Genomic DNA, 18,592 nt, shown 5'->3' with positions numbered 1-18,592 from the left:
GGGCGGCATGCTAGCACAGTGGTTAGCACAGGCGCTTCACAACTCCAGGGTCCCAAGTTCGATTCCTGGCTAGGGTCACTGTGCGGAGTCTGCACTTCCTCCCCATATCTTTGGAGGGGGGGGGGGGTTCCTCCGGGTGCCCCAGTTTTCTCCCACAGTCCAAAGATGTGCAGGTTAGGTGGATTGGTCATGAAAATTGGCCTTTAGTGTCCAAATGTTAGGTGGGGTTGTTGGGTTACAGGGATAGGGTGGAGGTGTGGGCTTGGGTAGGGTGCTCTTTCAGGGGCTGGTGTAGACTCAATAAGCCAAATGGCCTCCTTCTGCACTGTAAATTCTATTAAAAATCCTCTGGATCTGATGGCCTATATCCTGGTAGAGCTGGTGGATCATTCAGAATTATATTGGTCCCTGTGGGTTTGAAAGTAAAATGTAACCTTAATATTCAAGAAAGGAGAGAGAAAACTGGGAACTTTAGGCCACTTAGCATTTCAGAACGTGATACAAGAGCACTTAGGAAGTTGTACAACACAAACTTATAAAAGAGAAATGTTGATTGACTGATCTGTTAGTTTTTCGCGGATGCAATTAACAGGGAATAAGGGAAAACAGTAGATATAGGGCACCATCTAACGGAAAAGTTTTAAAGTGTAATTTGTGACGGTTTTTGTTGGAGGTTTCCCGCCGGAGGAAACCGGAGCACCCGGAGTAAACCCACGCAGACACGGAGAATGTACAAACTCCACACAGACAGTCACCCAAGGTCAGAATCAAACCCGGGTCTCTGCGTTGTGAGGCAGCAGTGCTAACCACTGTGCCACCGTTCAGTTCGAGGTTTTCTGTTGCCAGTCTAATGGTTTTCACTGTAGATTAATTCAGGTCTCTGCAGTTTTCGAAAGACAGCAGCTTTTCTGGCGGGGCGGCATGTTGCACAGTGGTTAGCGCTGTTGCTTCAGGGTCCCAGGTTCGATTCCCGGCTTGGATCACTGTCTGTGCGGAGCTGCACGTTCTCCCCGTGTTTGCGTGGGTTTCCTCCGAGTGCTCCGGTTTCCTCCCACAGTCCACAGATCTGCAGGTGAGAGAATGGAGAGATTATGTTGCTCGAAAACTAGCACCATTCCTCGTTCTCTCTGCTGCTTGACTAAAAGACACATCTCCGTTAAGCATCCATGGATCAAAGTGATAACGGCAAAAGAAATTATTAAAAAGGGGAAATAAGGGAATCATCATGAAGGACTGTTACAGTACCTGCATCACATGGACTGCAGCGTTTCAATGAAGGCAGCTCACTACCACTTTCTCAAGGACAATTAAAGATGGGCCATTAATGGTGGCTGAGCCAGCGATGCCGCCATCCCGTGAAAAATTTAAAAAAATAGTCTCTACTTTCAGTTCTGAACCCTCCTTCCCTCGTTCCCCTTCTTTCAAAATTGGTACGCCTGCCTTCAGCCACCAGAACCTCTTTTCTGGAATCCCCTTCCCTTAAGACACTGCCTTTCCTGTCTCTCTCTCTCTCTCTCCCCATAAAATCCATCTGTCTGACCAAGCATTTATATCCTGCTTTGGCTGGGTAGGTATTTGAGTTTGACTCGGCTCGGCATGTCATGTTTGAGATGCTCTACAAGTGCCGGATGTATGGAGACGTGATTGTTGAATATTCTGATGATTAATTTACAGTGATAATTCAAATTTATTCCCGCAATGCTCTTATTTTCAGGCTGTCCATTCCGCCACAGCGATCTTGAACTTCTGAAGCAAAAGCTGCAGTCCTATAAAATTCCTCCTGCAGGAATTAGTCAGGTGAGTGATGACCAGCAGCCTGTGCTATTTGTGTACATGTCAACTCATTATCTCCGTTCGCTGTTCAGTCTTTCAGAGGCAGGGCACACTGCAGTGTGGTATTGAAGGCAAGCCTTGTGAATAAATGTACTTGCCTGTTGTCACTCGGCACACAATTCTGTAGACTACACTTCCTCAGATACCAAGGTGCCTTAATGACATCTTGATGAGAAAAGGGGTGTAGACTGGGACCCACGTGAGAGGATTCCAGGTTATTTTCATCATGGTTGGAATGGGTGGGATTGTTCTGTAAGATATTAATTCAGTCTCCCCCTCATAGAATTTCTGTCCCATTCTCTGTCTCCATCATGGAATGGAAAAGTAAGGGCCAACCTGACTGAGGTGTTTAATTTGATAGTGATACTCTTAGAGAGGAACTATTTCCTCTGGGTGGGGCCAGTTCAGAGCAAGGGGGCATGTCTTCACACACGCAGTAGTGGAAATCTGAAACACTGCGCTGTAAATACCTGTTGAGGCTGGGAGTCCGTTGAAAATGCCAACACTGGAGATTGATAGATTTTTGTTCGGCAAAGGTACTAACGGTAACAAAACCCTTCAAGGGTGGTTGAGGTCGGGATACAGATCAGCCGCAATCTAATTGATTGGTGAAACTGGCTGGAAGGGCTGAACAGACCATTCTTGTTCTCATGTTCTGACTGCAATCATTGGAAAGGATTATCTTAAACAATTGCGGGTTTTTTTTTTTAAAAGAGAAAAATGATTCCAGCTCTGGAGCACAAGTGTCCGATTTGATACTTCAGTGCCTTTCCCATTCTGACAGATTCTGTCTCTAATTACCTTGTGGGAAAGCACATCTGATCTTTCCAGCGCAGAAACTGTGAATCTTGCAGGCGAGAGGCAGAGAGCGCTGTGAATGGACAGCTGCTGCTTCTACATCCTGCTGCTGTGGTGACCCTGAGAAACAATAAAGGGCTCAATCTTTCAAAAATAATAAGCAGCAAAGCAACAAATCCCCAGGTGTGTGGGGAAGGATAGGAGAAAACAAATGCATTTCAGCAGAAATTCCTCCAGAACCAGCCCCCCCCCCACTCCCCTTGAACAGAATTGTGCTAACCTTATCTTGGGCGGGGATGGAAGGAGAGTTTTTCTTCATATTTTCATTACAGCCTTAACAGTGGGAGTGCATTTCCTTGTTGGTTACCAATTCTGGCATTTGCCAATCTATTCCTTCTCTTTGGTTTATTTATCACACAGTACCAATTTTAACCAATCTGGTCTTAATGTAGAAGTTAAAAACCTGATTGCTCCAAGCCTTGTCACTGGAAAACATTATTGTTGAAATCATTTAATTTGGTACCTTTTCCAAAATGAAAATATGCTGATGGAGGGAGGCCTGTGCGCAGTGTCAACACCAACTTTTGGGCCGAATGGCCTTTATCTATGTTGTAAAATTCTCTTTTTTGTTTCCAGTGTTGGAGCTTGTGACTGTGATAAGGTGGTCCATTTCATACCTCTGCACGCGTCACAGTGATTCTGTCCCAAGTTTATCCGAGGGATTTGGGGATTGCTGCTCTTTTGCAGGAGAGCAACAGAAAACTGACCCCAAAGTTCCAGCCTGGGAATTTCCACCTTGATTGTTCAGCGACGTAGCTGTTGTCAACAGTAACCGATTAGTAAATACTTTTCTGTGATTTCCCTGCTGATTTGGTGTCGCGGTCATATTTGAGTCTAAAGCTTTTGGGTTTAAAGCCCCACTCCAGGGGCGAGATTCGCCGACCCCCCGCCGGGTCGGAGAATCGCTGGGGGCTGGCGTGAATCCCGCCCCAGCCGGTTGCAGAATTCTCCGGCACCGGAGATTTGGCGGGGGCGGGAATCGCGCCGCGCCAGTTGCAGCCCCCCCCCCCCGCGCGATTCTCCGACCCGGATGGGCCGAAGTCCCGCTGTTAGAATGCCTGTCCTGCCGGCGTGGATTAAACCACCTCTCTTACCGGCGGGACAAGGCGGCGCGGGCGGGCACCGGGGTCCTGGGGGGGGGTGCGGGGCGATCTGGCCCCGGGGGGTGCCCCCACGGTGGCCTGGCCCGCGATCGGGGCCCACCGATCCGCGGGCGGGCCTGTGCCGTGGGGGGACTCCTTTCCTTCCCCTTCGCCACGGTCTCCACCATGGCGGAGGCGGAAGAGACTCCCTCCACAGCGCATGCGCGGGGATGCCATGAGCGGCCGCTAACGCGCCCGCGCATGCGCCGCCCGGCAACGTCATTTCCGCGCCAGCTGGCGGGGCAACAAAGGCCTTTTCCGCCAGCTGGCGGGGCGGAAATCAGTCCGGGTCGGGCCTAGCCCTGCAAGGTTAGGGCTTGGCCCCCCAAGGTGTGGAGGATTCCGCACCTTTGAGGCGGCGCGATGCCGGACTGATTTGCGCCGTTTTTGGCGCCGGTCGGCGGACATCGCGCCGATACCGGAGAATTTTGCCCCAGGTCTTGAGTAATCCAGGTTGATACTTTATTACGGGCCAGGGTTTAGAGAATCCCAAAGTATATCATGGAGTTCACCTGACCCACAACTTTTCATGGATTTTGGTTATGGGGAGCACAAGGGCCCACTTTACAGGTGTGCTGCAACAGAGATCTAAAAAGTATTTTTAAAACAAAACAATGTTTATTCTATGAACCCAATTAACAGTTTATAAACACACAGTAAACATCTTATCAAATACCAACACGCGTAACCCCGCAGATGCAATACTCTAAAGGTAACCCTTGATACCTTTCCTACAAACATCCATAAGTTAAACCCTTTTGTTTTTACAAAGACAGCAGGTTTAAATTCTCTACAGAAACCGGTATTACTTTGAAATCATCAATGAGCTGAAGACATTCTATAGCTTGTAGAGAATAAGATCATTTTACATATCTGCTTGCTTTGAATGCAGCTCTCCAACTCTGAAAACAAAACTAAACACACAGCAGCTGCCAGCTCAAAACGAAAGTGAAAGACAGACAGCCCAGCTCCACCCACACACTGACATCACTGCAGCTATTTGATAAACACTCATTTCTTAAAGGTACATACACCTGACAACTTCAAAACAATGCTGAGGGACTGTTGCATAATCAGGAGCGCTGCCTTTTTATTGAATCCTTAAACCCAGTCTACCTGTTTAGCTGGGTATTAAAACAAGTCTCAGAGGAACGGGGGGTTGTCTTGGTGCCCTGACCGACATGCACCAACCCCGCAACCAGAAGCACCGAAAGACAGGTTGACGGGTACGCGTGATCCCTGCCGTGGTTCTTTTTGAGGGGACGTGACATTGAGTGAGGGGCGACCAGGTGGCATTTAAAGAGAGTTTGTAGAACCCGTAGACCAGTCTCGAACAGGTCCAGCTGCTCCCGTAGTGAACAAAGTAGTGTTGAATTCCTGGGGTTTAGACGGTTGAAGAGCTGTGACGTTTTCAAGTGGGTAGTATTGGGAGGGCTAGAGAGAAACTATTTGGAGAGTCTAGGACTTGAGGACAAGGCCTAAAAACATATGAGCCTGACTGTTCTGAAGTGATGCAAGGAAAAATTTCTGCACACAAAGTGAGGTAGAGGTTCGGGAATGGAAGCATATTCTAGGCCAGTTGCTAATTTTAAATCTGAAATTAATAGGTTTTTGCTAACCAGAAGTATTAATGGATATGAGGCACAAACAGGTGTAAGGCGTTGAGATGCAAATAGCCATGTTCTCATTGAGTAGTACAGCTGCCTTGAGGGGCTAAATGGTCTACTCCTGTTCATCTATTTCAGTGTCAGAATGGATTTGGATAATATCCCAATTCCAACTAATTGACTAGTATGTTGCGACCCCCCCACACGGGAACCGTAAATTAAAGTAAACATTAGTTACCAGCTGACCCCCTAAACAAGAAATTACCAACATGATTTTACCTGAACACAAATTCAAATCAACGTAAATTAAACATGAATTAATAGGCGAATGGTTCATGAAATAAAACGATAAATTACAGGGGCAGCACGGTAGCATAGTGGTTAGCACTCTGGCTTCACAGCACCAGTGTCCCTGGTTCGATTCCCGGCTTGGGTCACGGTCTGTGCGGAGTCTACACGTTCTCCCTGTGTCTGCATGGGTTTCCTCCGGGTGCTCCGGTTTCCTCCCAAAAGTCGTGCTATTAGGTAATTTAGACACCCTGAATTGTCCCTCTATATCCGATCAGGCGCTGGAATGTGGCGACTAAGGGATTTTCACAGTCGCTTCATTGCAGTGTTAATGTAAGCCTACTTGTGACAATAAAGATTATTATAATAAATGACACTTTAAATAGTTGACGCGGGGTTGGCACCATGGTGCAGTGGTTAGCACTGCTGCCTCACTCCGCCGAGGACCCGGGCTCCATCCTGGCCCCGGGTCACTATCCGTGTGGAGTTTGTGCACCCCCCGCCCCCCCCCTCCCCGTGACTGCATAAGTGTCACCCCCACAACCCAAAGATGTGCAGTGTAGGTGGATTGGCTGCGCTAAATTGCCCCTTAGTTGGGGGGGGGGGGGGAATTGGGAGCGTCACGGAACAGCCATGGGGACCAAATTCGCACCCCAATACGCCAACATCTTCATGCACAAGTTTGAACAGGACCTACTCACCGCACAGGACCTTCAACCGACGTTATACACCAGATACATCGATGACATTTTTTTCCTTTGGACCCACGGCGAAGAATCACTGAAACGACTACACGATGACATTAATAAGTTCCATCCAACCATCAGACTCACCATGGACTACTCTCCAAAATCAGTTGCATTCTTGGACACACTCGTCTCCATCAAGGACGGTCACCTCAGCACTTCGCTTTACCGCAAACCCACGGATAACCTCATGATGCTCCACTTCTCCAGCTTCCACCCTAAACACATTAAAGAAGCCATCCCCTATGGACAAGCGCTCCGTATACACAGGATCTGCTCAGACGAGGAGGAGCGTAACAGACATTTACAGACGTTGAAAGATGCCCTCGTACGAACGGGATATGGCACTCGACTCATCGATCGACAGTTCCAACACGCCACAGCGAAAAACCGGACCGACCTCCTCAGAAGACAAACACGGGACACAACTGACAGAATACCCTTCGTCGTCCAGTACTTCCCCGGAGCGGAGAAACTACGTCATCTTCTTCACAGCCTTCAACACGTCATTGATGACGATGGAACATCTTGCCAAGGTCATCCCCACACCCCCACTACTTGCCTTCAAACAACCGCGCAACCTCAAACGAACCATTGTTTGCAGCAAACTACCCAGTCTTCAGAACAGTGACCACGACACCACACAACCCTGTCATGGCAATCTCTGCAAGACGTGCCAGATCATCGACATGGATACCACTATTACACGTGAGAACACCACCCACCAGGTACGCGGTACATACTCGTGCGACTCGGCCAACGTTGTCTATCTCATACGCTGCAGGAAAGGATGTCCCGAAGCGTGGTACATTGGCGAGACCATGCAGACGCTGCGACAACGAATGAACGGACATCGCGCAACAATCACCAGGCAGGAATGTTCCCTTCCAGTCGAGGAACACTTCAGCCGTCAAGGGCATCCAGCCTCTGATCTCCGGGTAAGCGTTCTCCAAGGCGGCCTTCAGGACGCGCGACAACGCAGAATCGCCAAGCAGAAACTTATAGCCAAGTTCCGCACACATGAGTGCGGCCTCAACCGGGACCTGGGATTCATGTCGCATTACATTCATCCCCCACCATCTGGCCTGCAAAATCCTACCAACTGTCCTGGCTTGATACAATTCACACCTCTTTAACCTGGGGTTACCCCATCTCTGGATCTGTAAAGATTTAATCACCTGCTAATGGTCGCATTCCTAGCATTGTTTGGCATCTTTGAATTTGTCTATATATGTGTTTCTGGAACATACCTCTTCATTCACCTGAGGAAGGAGCAGCGCTCCGAAAGCTAGTGACATCGAAACAAACCTGTTGGACTTTAAACCTGGTGTTGTAAGACTTCGTACTGTGCTCACCCCAGTCCAACGCCGGCATCTCCACATCATATCTCTATCTGCTTTCTCTTTGTCTGCAATACACAGACCAAAACATCCACCCGTACATTCCAGGTAAAAAACACAATTTAACAATCAATCCGTAAACAGTGTAACCAAAGGCAGCAATCCCGCTGACACCCCTCCCTAATGCTCAATGGCAAACAATTCTCACAAGTGCATAATTAAAGCCCACATGAATTGTGAAACCCTTCCTTCCTCCTCTTCAGCTGAGACTTCACCTTCCCGAGAGTGAAAGGAATTCAAGTAGGTCCCCCACCCTACCAAGCCATGTCACAGGAGAAGCTCAGCTCCACCCCAACAGGACCCGCCTTCGGGCAATCAGCGAGGCAAAGGCTACATCTACACCCGCCTGAGACAGTCTGATCTCCCGAAAAAGGCCTCTATGGGCCCTGGTTCCAAGTTCCCCCAAGATGACACTGAAAGCCTCCCTCCAAAAACCCTTCACATAACTAACCTAACCGGGAAAGGGAGGGGGAGGGGGGAAGGGGGGGAAATCCCCCCCCCCCCCCCCCCCCCCCCCCCGCCCCCCCATCATCATCATAACTCCAGGCCCTGCCCAATGAGCTTGACCCGTCCCATTGTTACCATCGTGCCCCCCCCCCCCAGAATCCTCCCATCCACTTCCTCTCAAAAACACCTCACCCAGTATCAGCCCCCACCCTCAAATTTTCACACACCTAGGCTCATCGAAATCTCCTCGCCAACTCCACAGTAAAATCCTGGCATATACGTATACCAGCTCCAGCCCATTGCACTTCCCGATTCTGCTTTGCTCAACACAGGATCTTCTCCTTCACACGGTACCAATGGAAACAAATAATCACTGCTCTTGGCTTATTCGCCTTTGGTTTAGACCTCCACGCCCTATGGGTCCGATCCAGTTCGTACCGAGAGGGATCTTTCCCTCCCCCAACAGCGCCACCAACACCTTGGCCAAATACTCCCTCGGCCTTGGGCCTTCCACTCCTTCGGGCAGGCCTCCGATTTTGCCGCCTAGATCTGTTTTCCAGGTCCTCCACTTTGGCTCGCAGACCCCTGTTGGCCTCCATCACCCTCTGCAGCACCTCACCCATCGAGGTGAGCTGATCACTGTGTTGCGACAAGGCCTCTACCACTCTCTTAAGTGTCTCACCCTGCTCCCGCACCTCAGCCAATGTCCTTGACACTGCCGCCTTCACCTGGGCAATCGCCTTCTCCACCACACCTTCAATGCTGCCATCATCTCCTTCCTCATCACCTTCATGTGCTTTGAGAACTGTTTTTCAAGTTCCACACCATCACCTCGGTCATCTTTTCTACTGTGAACAGTGCGGCCCCACCCTCTGACCCAGCCTCCGCCATCTTTCCAGTTGCCGAGCCGACCCTTCCACTCAACTGCGAACCTTCATTCACCCCCTTCACGACAGTTTTCCTTTGGGTTTTGGACATCCTTCTTCCTTATGTTTTCTTGCACTTATTTAATACCCCGGGACCGGGTATTAAATTCGAATAAGTTAAGCTTTGAGCAGGAGGCAGCCAACGTGTGACCTCCTCCTACATGCCATCACCGGAAGTCTCATCCCTGTTCTGATCTTGTACCAGTACTGGGGCTGGATTCTCCGCAGCCCCGCGCCAAAATTGCCCGGCGCCGCTCCCACAATTCTTCGGTCCCCAGAGAATTGCCCGCATGCGAATTGCACGGCTGGTGGGCCATTTCCAGAGGCCCTTCCAGCGATACACCAGTCCCAACTGGCCGGATTCCCTGACTGCGTGTTTCTAACCACGTCTGGCCGGTCGGGACTCTCGCGCGGGTCCCTGCCAGCCCCCTGTAAGTAGGTGAATTGGTCTATATATTTTTTTGGGGGGGGGGGGAAAGTCTGGGGTGAAACGCCAGCATTTTTACGCCGGCGTGGGGACATAGCCCCAGTTTTGGAGAATTCAGCGCAGGATCTTTATGAATGCTAGTGCTGCAATAGCAACAAGGGGGCAGGAGTAGGGCATTCAGCCCATCCAGCCTGCACCGCTATTCAATACAGTCATGGCCGATCATCTTTGCTAATCGGGGCTAAATCGGTGTGGTGGCCCGTATAGGAAAGTTGGAAAAGCACATGCCGAGTAAAGAAATAACAGGTTACAGTGATAGGATGGGGAGATAATAATTCTGGGAGCGGGAACTTAAAATGCACAAAAGATTGAAGCAAACTTGGTGATTAACGTTTGGTGGTATGTTTGCGACTCTGACCTCTGCTGTATCAGACAAGGGATCAATATGTCAAGATTTTAAAAATCTATTGCGCATAAATAATTTTTTAAAATATCACTTTGTCCCTTCCCCTCCACCTCCACCCAAAGCTGAGTTAGTAACTGGTATGAGGTATCTCTTCCTTGTTGCGAGTTGCTGGATGATTTACACATGAGGACTGACGGGTACCGTTAACACGCAATGTTATTTTTGTCTGCAAAGTTTGGAGCGTTTCTTTTGATAAACTCATGTATTTTGGAAAATAAGCGAGATGCTTTGGATCTGATGTCTTAATTTCATCAAATCTCATGCTTTAGTCGTTGCTTCTGTCCCCTTGACCTGATCAGGGAAGTTGGTTCGTACAATGTTGATTTCTGCAATAGACACTCCCACTGTGGCTAATTTTGAAGCTCCTGACGTTTAAAGTATGGAAACCCAGCATTGTAGTTGTCTTACTGTAAAGGCCTACATGTTAAAAATAAATGCATTATGAATTATTAACTGCATGTGAAAATACAAGGTACTGAACTTCTAATAAGCATTGCTGGCTCTTATTCTGAAAATTCACATTGAAAATGGCAGTTATTATTATTGGGCTGCACTTGTGACAGAATAATTACCATTTAAGTCAGATCTTCCCTGGCAACACTATCAAATTTGATTCCCTGTGGCCGAGCTGCTGCAGAATAAGCTGAGTTGTTCAGGCAGGTTCCAACCAATCTGGAGGTGGCAAATCTCTCCGAGTCCACTGGGGCTCTGTATAATAACAGTGTCCCATCAAATCTATAATTGTCAAAGTCATTTTACTTGCCAGTTTTATTCTCCACCAACTTTCTCCCTCCACTTCCATCTTAAGATGTACGAACTAGGAGCAGGAGTGGGCCACACTGCCCTTCGAGCTTGCTCCGCCGTTCGATAAGATCAAGGCTGATCTGATTATAACTTCCCACCCCCAAACCCCCCGGGCCCAGTAACCTTTCACCCCTTTGCTCATCAAAAATCTACGTACCACTGTCTTTGAGGAAGAGTTCCAAACTCTCACCACTCTCTTAAATGAAATAAATTCTTCTCATCTGTCTTTAATGGGTGACCTCTTATTTTAATGATGTGGAGATGACGGCGTTGGACTGGGGTGAGCGCAGTAAGAAGTCTTACAATCCCAGGTTAAAGTCCAACAGATTTGTTTCGAAAGCTAGTGATTCGAAACCAACTTGTTGGACTTTAACCTGGTGTTGTAAGACTTCTTACTGTGCTCTTCTTTTAAAACAGTGACCCCTAGTTCCAGATTCTCCCACAAGAGGAAAAATCTTTCCATATCCGCCCTCTTCCCCCTCAGGATCTTAAAAGGTTTCAATCAAGTCACCGTTAATTCTTCTGAACACCAGCGATATAAACCTCGCCTTGTCCAACCTTTCCTCCGAAGATAACCCGCCCACTCCAGGTATCAGTTTAGTGAACCTCTTCTGAACTGCTTCTAATGCACGAACAGTAACACTAACTGCACTCACCATTACAGGGGGATAAATTGAACAGCAGCCTCTGGTTTGCACGGCGTGCAGTTAAATACAGAACCTGAAGGCTGTTGTCAGAAAGTCGACTGTCCCAAGGGAAGTGCTGTGACAGTTCTTGCCAGTCTTCTCGGCAATGAAGTCAATGTAATACTGTGGACTTGCTGTGCTTGCTCTCTCCTCCCACACTAAAAATGGCAGTGAAAATTTGGGTGGTGCATTCGTGAACAAATGAGTTTTTAGACGCTGCGATAGTGATAGTTTTTCAGTGCTAGAGAAGTAATTAATTTTAAATGTAATTCAGAAAAAATATTAACAAAGGAAATTAGTGTCAGATTTTTACAAAAAATGTTATCTCTTCTGTCTCTTTTATCCCTCTGAGCTAATCATGTCTGTCTTTCACGGACTTGATGTCTGTTACGTGATTTAAGTCTAATTGATCATTCTCGGCCCATTCGGCTGCACACCTCAGTCTTCCAGATGATTGGTTGAAGAGTCTCTCTCTTGTCTTGCTCACCCGCATCACAATTCTTGGTCCAACTCACTCTCTAGTCACACTGTGGGTGTACCTACACCATATAGATAGCAGTGGTTGAAGAAGGCAGCTCACCTTAAGGGCAAAATTAGACATGGACAATGAATCTTGGCCTGGTCAACGGCGCCCACATCTGAATTTAAAATTAAATGTGTACCCCACAGAAGGTGCCACTCCAAATCTGAAACCCGATTCCAGCAGCTCTGTGCTCAGAAGCCTGCAAAACCTGATAGATAATAATAATGATCTTTATTGTCACTTTTTAATGAAGTTACTGTGAAAAGCCCCTAGTCGCCACATTCCGGCGCCTGTTCGGGTACACAGAGGCAGAATTCAGAATGTCCAAATTACCTAACAGCACGACTTCCGGGACTTGTGGGAAGAAACCGGATTACCCGGAGGAAATCCACGCAGACACAGGGAACGTGCAGATTCCGCACAGGCAGTGACCCAAGCCGGGAATCGAACCTGGGACCCTGCTGCTGTGAAGCAACAGTGCTAACCACTGTGCTGCCACGTCGCCCCTTGTCAGTGTAATGAATAACATTCCTTTGCCATTGCCCTCAACATGCAGGCCATTGCTCCTTGGCTGGGCTACAGTGCCACATGGTACTTTATCAAAAAGGAGAATCGGTTTCCAATGGCAGGGGAATAAGTAACCAAAGGACAGCAATTCCAGAGGTAACATGAAAAATAAGTTAAGCAGCAAGTTGTAATTATCTGCTGTCTGAAACAGTGATTGTAGTTTATTCAATAATATCTTTCAAAATGTAATTAAATAAAAATACGAAAGGGTTAATTGCTAGGCTCTGGGGGAAAATAACAGGAGTGGGATGAAGTGGCATAGTTCTGACACAGGTGCGATGGGGTGAATGTGCAGTATTGTTCTGTTGCACAACCATTTAGGGTTAAGGAAAATCCCAAGGCTTTTTACACGTACATAAAAAGCAAGAGGGTAGCCAGGGAAAGGGTTGGCCCACTGAAGGATAGGTAAGGGAATCTATGTGTGGAGCCAGAGGAAATGGGCGAGGTACTAAATGAATACTTTGCATCAGTATTCACCAAAGAGAAGGAATTGGTGGTTGTAGAATCTGGAGAAGGGTGTGTAGATAGCGTGGGTCACATTGAGATCCAAAAAGACGAGGTGTTGGGCGTCTTGAAAGGTATTAAGGTAGATAAGTCCCCAGGGCCTGATGGGATCTACCCCAGAATACTGAAGGAGGCTGGAGAGGAAATTGCTGAGGCCTTGACAGAAATCTTTCGATCCTCACTGTCTTCAGGTGATGTCCCGGAGGACAGGAGAATAGCCAATGTTGTTCCTTTGTTTAAGAAGGGTAGGAAGGATAATCCAGGGAACTACAGGCCGGTGAGCCTTACTTCAGTGGTAGGGAAATTACTGGAGAGAATTCTTCGAGACAGGATCTACTCCCATTTGGAAGCAAATGGACATATTAGTGAGAGGCAGCATGGTTTTGTGAAGGGGAGGTTGTGTCTCACTGACTTGATAGAGTTTTTCGAAGAGGTCACAAAGATGATTGATGCAGGTAGGGCAGTGGATGTTGTCTATATGGACTTCAGTAAGGCCTTTGACAAGGTCTCTCATGGTAGACTGGTACAAAAGGTGAAGTCACACGGGATCAGGGGTGAGCTGGCAAGGTGGATACAGAACTAGCTAGGTCATAGAAGGCAGAGAGTAGCAATGGAAGGGTGCTTTTCTAATTGGAGGGCTGTGACTAGTGGTGTTCCGCAGGGATCAGTGCTGGGACCTTTGCTGTTTGTAGTATATATAAATGATTTGGAGGAAAATGTAACTGGTCTGATTAGTAAGTTTGCAGACGACACAAATTGCGGCTAGCGATGAGGACTCAGAGGATACAGCAGGATTTAGATTGTTTGGAGACTTGGGCGGAGAGATGGCAGATGGAGTTTAATCCGGACAAATGTGAGGTATGCAATTTGGAAGGTCTAATGCAGGTAGAGAATATACAGTGAATGGTAGAACCCTCAAGAGTATTGGTCACTGAAAGAGGCAACACAGGTGGAGAAGGTAGTCAAGAAGGCATACGGCATGCTTGCCTTCATTGGCCGTGGCATTGAGTATAAGAATTGGCAAGTCATGTTGCAGCTGTATATAGAACCTTAGGTCACACTTGGAGTATAGTGTTCAATTCTGGTCGTCACACTACCAGAAGGATGTGGAGGCTTTAGAGAGGGTACAGAAAAGATTTACCAGGATGTTGCCTGGTACGGAGGAGGGCATTAGCTACGAGGAGCAGTTGAATAAACTCGGTTTGTTCTCAATGGAAGGACGGAGGTTATGGGGCGACCTGATAGATGTCTACAAAATTATGAGGGACATAGACAGAGTGGATAGTCAGAGGCTTTTCCCCAGGGTAGAGGGGTCAATTACTAGGGGGCATAGGTTTAAGTTGCGAGGGGCAAGTTTTAGAGGAGATGTACGACACAAGTTTTTTACTCAGAGGGTAGTGGGTGCCTGGAACTCGCTGCCGGAGGAGGTGGTGGAAGCAGGGACGATAGTGATGTTTAAGGGGCATCTTGACAAATACATGAATAGGATGGGAATAGAGGGATATGGACCCAGGAAGTGTAGAAGATTGTAGTTTAGTCGGGCAGCATGGTCGGCACGGGCTTGGAGGGCCGAAGGGCCTGTTCCTGTGCTGTACTTTTCTTTGTTCTTTGTTCACTTGCCTGTTTTATTGTGCGTTTTGAAGCAACAGAAAATAAATTTTGCTGCTGGAAAATAAATGTCATTAAAGTTTCCTTTTATTTTTGCTCCGGGTAAAATTGAGGCTCCCAATATTTACACCAGTTTGCTTGTCTTTCCGAACCATGCTGTGATGGCAACTGAGCCCAACACCCAGACTTCACCCATGTGTTGCTTCACCCAAAAGCAAAGGACATAGAACATACAGTGCAGAAGGAGGCCATTCGGCCCATTGGGTCTGCACCGACCCACTTAAGCCCTCACTTCCACCCTATCCCCGTAACCCAATAACCGCATCTCACCTTTTTGGTCACTAAGGGCAATTTATCATGGCCAATCCACCTAACGTGCACGTCTTTGGACTATGGGAGGAAACCGGAGCACCCGGAGGAAACTCACGCAGACACGGGGAGAACGTGCAGACTCCGCATGGACAGTGACCCAGCGGGGAATCAAACTTGGGACCCTGGCGCTGTGAACCCACAGTGATTGCCACTTGTGCTACCGTGATGTCCGTTGCTGCAAAGGGTTGATTAATAAAAAATGCTTGTATCTCTAGCATATTTCACATCCTGCGATTGTCCCAAGGCTTCACAGCCAATGAAGAATTTTTTTTTAAAGTGCAATCACTGCTGAAACGCAAGGAGATTCTGCAGCCAATTTGCATGCAGCAAGTGCCCACAAATGGCAATATGATGGCACAAAAGTGAAGCACTGTGCGGGTACTGGAAATCTGAAATAGGAACAAAAGTGCTGGAAATGCACAACACTCCTGGCAGCATCTGTGGAGAGCGAAACAGAGTTCACGTTTTCAGATCAGTGATGTCATATTAATTTGGTAATGACCACTTTTTAGTGATAGTTCAGGGATCAATATTGGCGAGGGCTCTGGGGAGAATTCACCTGTAAGAGTGGCCATGGGATCTTTTACATCCACCCATGATGGTCAAGGCTTCGGTTTAATCCCTCATCTGAATGATGACACCTCCACCAGCGCAACGTCTCCTCAGGCCTACGCCGGTTGTGTCAGCCTCACGTTTGTGTTCAGGTGTCTGGAGTGGGACTCGAGCTGAATCTTCTGATTCATAGATGAGTGTGCAGGCCACTGGACCACAGCTGGTGGTGGGCTATTCTAAGACCCTTCCTCCTCCCTTCTCAAGTGGATGCACATGTCCTCTGCTTGACCCCTTCCCCACAGCGATGTGACTGCACCCCAGGAGCCCTCTGGCGTAAGACAGCTCAGCTGAACCTATGGTTCCCTATCACATGGCACAGCGTTCATTCTGCATTTATCAACACATTTCAAAACATGATCATACGATTCTACCTGTTAGGTTAAAAACAAATACTGCCTCAAATATACTTTTATATGTGAGAGGGTTAGCTGGGCAGAAGTTGGGTTATACGCGGATTACGCAGCCTTTTCAGCCCTGTTTTGAGTGAGCACCCAACTTGCAGGCAAAACATGTCAGAACAATGGAAGTTCCCTCGTTCCTCTTCAAGTGAGGAACGTTTCAAAGCTTCTGTTTAAAACACCGCCCTGCAGCATAAAATGAGTGAGGTTTGAAATGACGGTTGACATTTATGCCTCCCTGCGTTTAGGGTGTTGATGGCAGCACGGTAGCATTGTGGATAGCACAATTGCTTCACAGCTCCAAGGTCCCAGGTTCGATTCCGGCTTGGGGCACTGTCTGTGCGGAGTCTGCACATCCTCCCCGTGTGTGCGTGGGTTTCCTCCGGGTGCTCCGGTTTCCTCCCACAGTCCAAAGATGTGCAGGTTAGGTGGATCGGCCATGATAAATTGCCCTGTGTCCAAAATTTTCCTTAGTGTTGGGTGGAGTTACTGGGTTATGGGGATAGGGTGGAGGTGTTGACCTTGGGTCGGGTGCTCTTTCCAAGAGCCAGTGCGACTCGATGGGCCGAATGGCCTCCTTCTGCACTAAATTCTATGATCTATGGCGATGCAGTGCTGGTGTTTTAATACGACTGCAGAACCAAGTACTGTCTTCAGGGCATCGGCATAACGTGCAGAACAAGAGTGAAGTGTGGGATTTGTTTTATTTTACCTTTTACTTTATTAAACGTAAAACAATAGCAGACTTTATTGCTCTCGTGGGCGTGTGACATTCTGCCTTATGATGGGTTTCATTTGGATGCTGTCTTGCATATGAGGGAGAGAAAACACAGGGTCAACATGTGAAGAATTTGACAGGTGTGAGCGTCTGCTTTGACTAGTAGTTGGATTAAAATCTTCCCGTTGAGTTAAGGCAGCACTGTTGAAGGAACTCACAGTAATATTGAAGTCAAAGGATGACGTTTTGCCAAGGTTTAACAAAGTTATTGCTTTCATCCGACGCTCGGTGACATTGACAGAGACATCTGCCAATACTCGCATTCAGTGATGACTACCAGGAGTTGGAATGTTTTGCATTTGACAGAGCAGCCATCGCGAATAAGAGATATCAACCAATGCTCACAATTTTGTAAGCGGATGGTTATCTCATTTCACCAATTTGATCGGTGCAGAACGAGTGGAAATTCTGTTAAGCTGCATAACAAAGGTGCAACCTTAACAGGTCCCAGCAACCGCTGCAGAAAACCGATAAGAATGGCAGTTTATACAAAGGCAAATAGATTAAATTTAGCTTGAATTAGGCAACAGAGTGCATGATAATAACTATCGTGGCACTGGTAATGGCAGCTCAAGCTGGGGCCATTCATTCCCTTGTCCAGCTTAGCTTTTGTGAGGGTGAAGTTATTAGAATCATCGGAATAGCAGAAACCCCACACACAATGTTCCATTTATCTGTCGTCTCCACTAGATTAAATGCTGTTAGCTTGTAGCAGGGTTTCGGCTGCAAGGTAGAATGTGTCAGAAGGAGTTTGTCGCACAATCAGATCGATGTACCTTGTATTTTATTTCTTACTAGTTGTGATCGCTATATTTACAGTGACACTGGTGGTTCTTTTGAACGTCTCTTATTGTTAATGCATTAACCTGGAAATTGGATGATCTGACTTTTCTCAATAAACCTCTCTCTCTCTCTCTCTTTTCCTCCCTTTACAGATTCTGGATTTAGTCAAAGGGATGCATTACCAGCTGGCCTGTCAGAAATACTTTGAGCTATCCCACAATGTAAGGACATGTTTAATTTGCACTGCAGAGTAATGAGACTGGCTTTGTCAGCCTTGGGAAGTTACTGTAACTGATGCATGAAAGTTGAAGTCTCAGAAGAATAATTGTATCCATCATTAGCTGTTGCCATTTGTTAATTTTTATGGTCTTATTACCGTGGCATTTAGTATTTTGCAGCAAGATTTTATAGTTTGGCTGTTTTTTCAGAAGGGGAAGAGGAAATTGAGCACTTAAAATCTGATACGTTAATTAGGCCAATGGTTCCCTTTCGAGGAGTTAAAGCTACAATTATGTACACTGGGTACTGTCAGCTGAGATCACATTTTATGTTAATAGATAATTAAATCTAAGTAATTAAATTTTGCTGGACCGTTTATCAAAACGACAATTGTTTTTACTGGGCATTCTCAGGAAGATTATCTCCGCATCGTTCTTGAGCAGAATGCGAAGAGTGTGAATGTAATGATGAAAGGCTTGTCGGGAGGGAAAAGTTATGATTGAAAATTGGCCATTATTCAAAACTCAAGATGCTGATTCAGTTGCAGAACTGAAACTTTGCCATGTAAGGATTGTAAATGTAGTCTGCCACTGTATAA

The 18,592-nt window shown here is 47.2% G+C and overlaps 1 protein-coding gene across 1 annotated transcript in view; it reads left to right on the top strand.

Annotated features, from left to right (window-relative positions):
• The window catches only part of prim2 (DNA primase subunit 2), a 258,526-nt gene that overhangs the window by 222,882 nt on the left and 17,052 nt on the right, over positions 1 to 18,592 (top strand). The window contains exons 11-12 of the mRNA XM_072498404.1: positions 1,715 to 1,797; positions 17,928 to 17,996. Of these exons, the coding sequence (XP_072354505.1) occupies positions 1,715 to 1,797; positions 17,928 to 17,996 (152 nt within the window). The remainder of the gene's footprint in view (positions 1 to 1,714; positions 1,798 to 17,927; positions 17,997 to 18,592) is intronic.

The sequence above is a fragment of the Scyliorhinus torazame genome, chromosome 4, assembly GCF_047496885.1.
Source record: "Scyliorhinus torazame isolate Kashiwa2021f chromosome 4, sScyTor2.1, whole genome shotgun sequence".
Taxonomy (NCBI): Eukaryota; Metazoa; Chordata; class Chondrichthyes; order Carcharhiniformes; family Scyliorhinidae; genus Scyliorhinus; species Scyliorhinus torazame.
The sequence above is the reverse complement of the archived record's forward strand: the minus strand, read 5'-3'. Positions and strand labels throughout refer to the sequence as shown.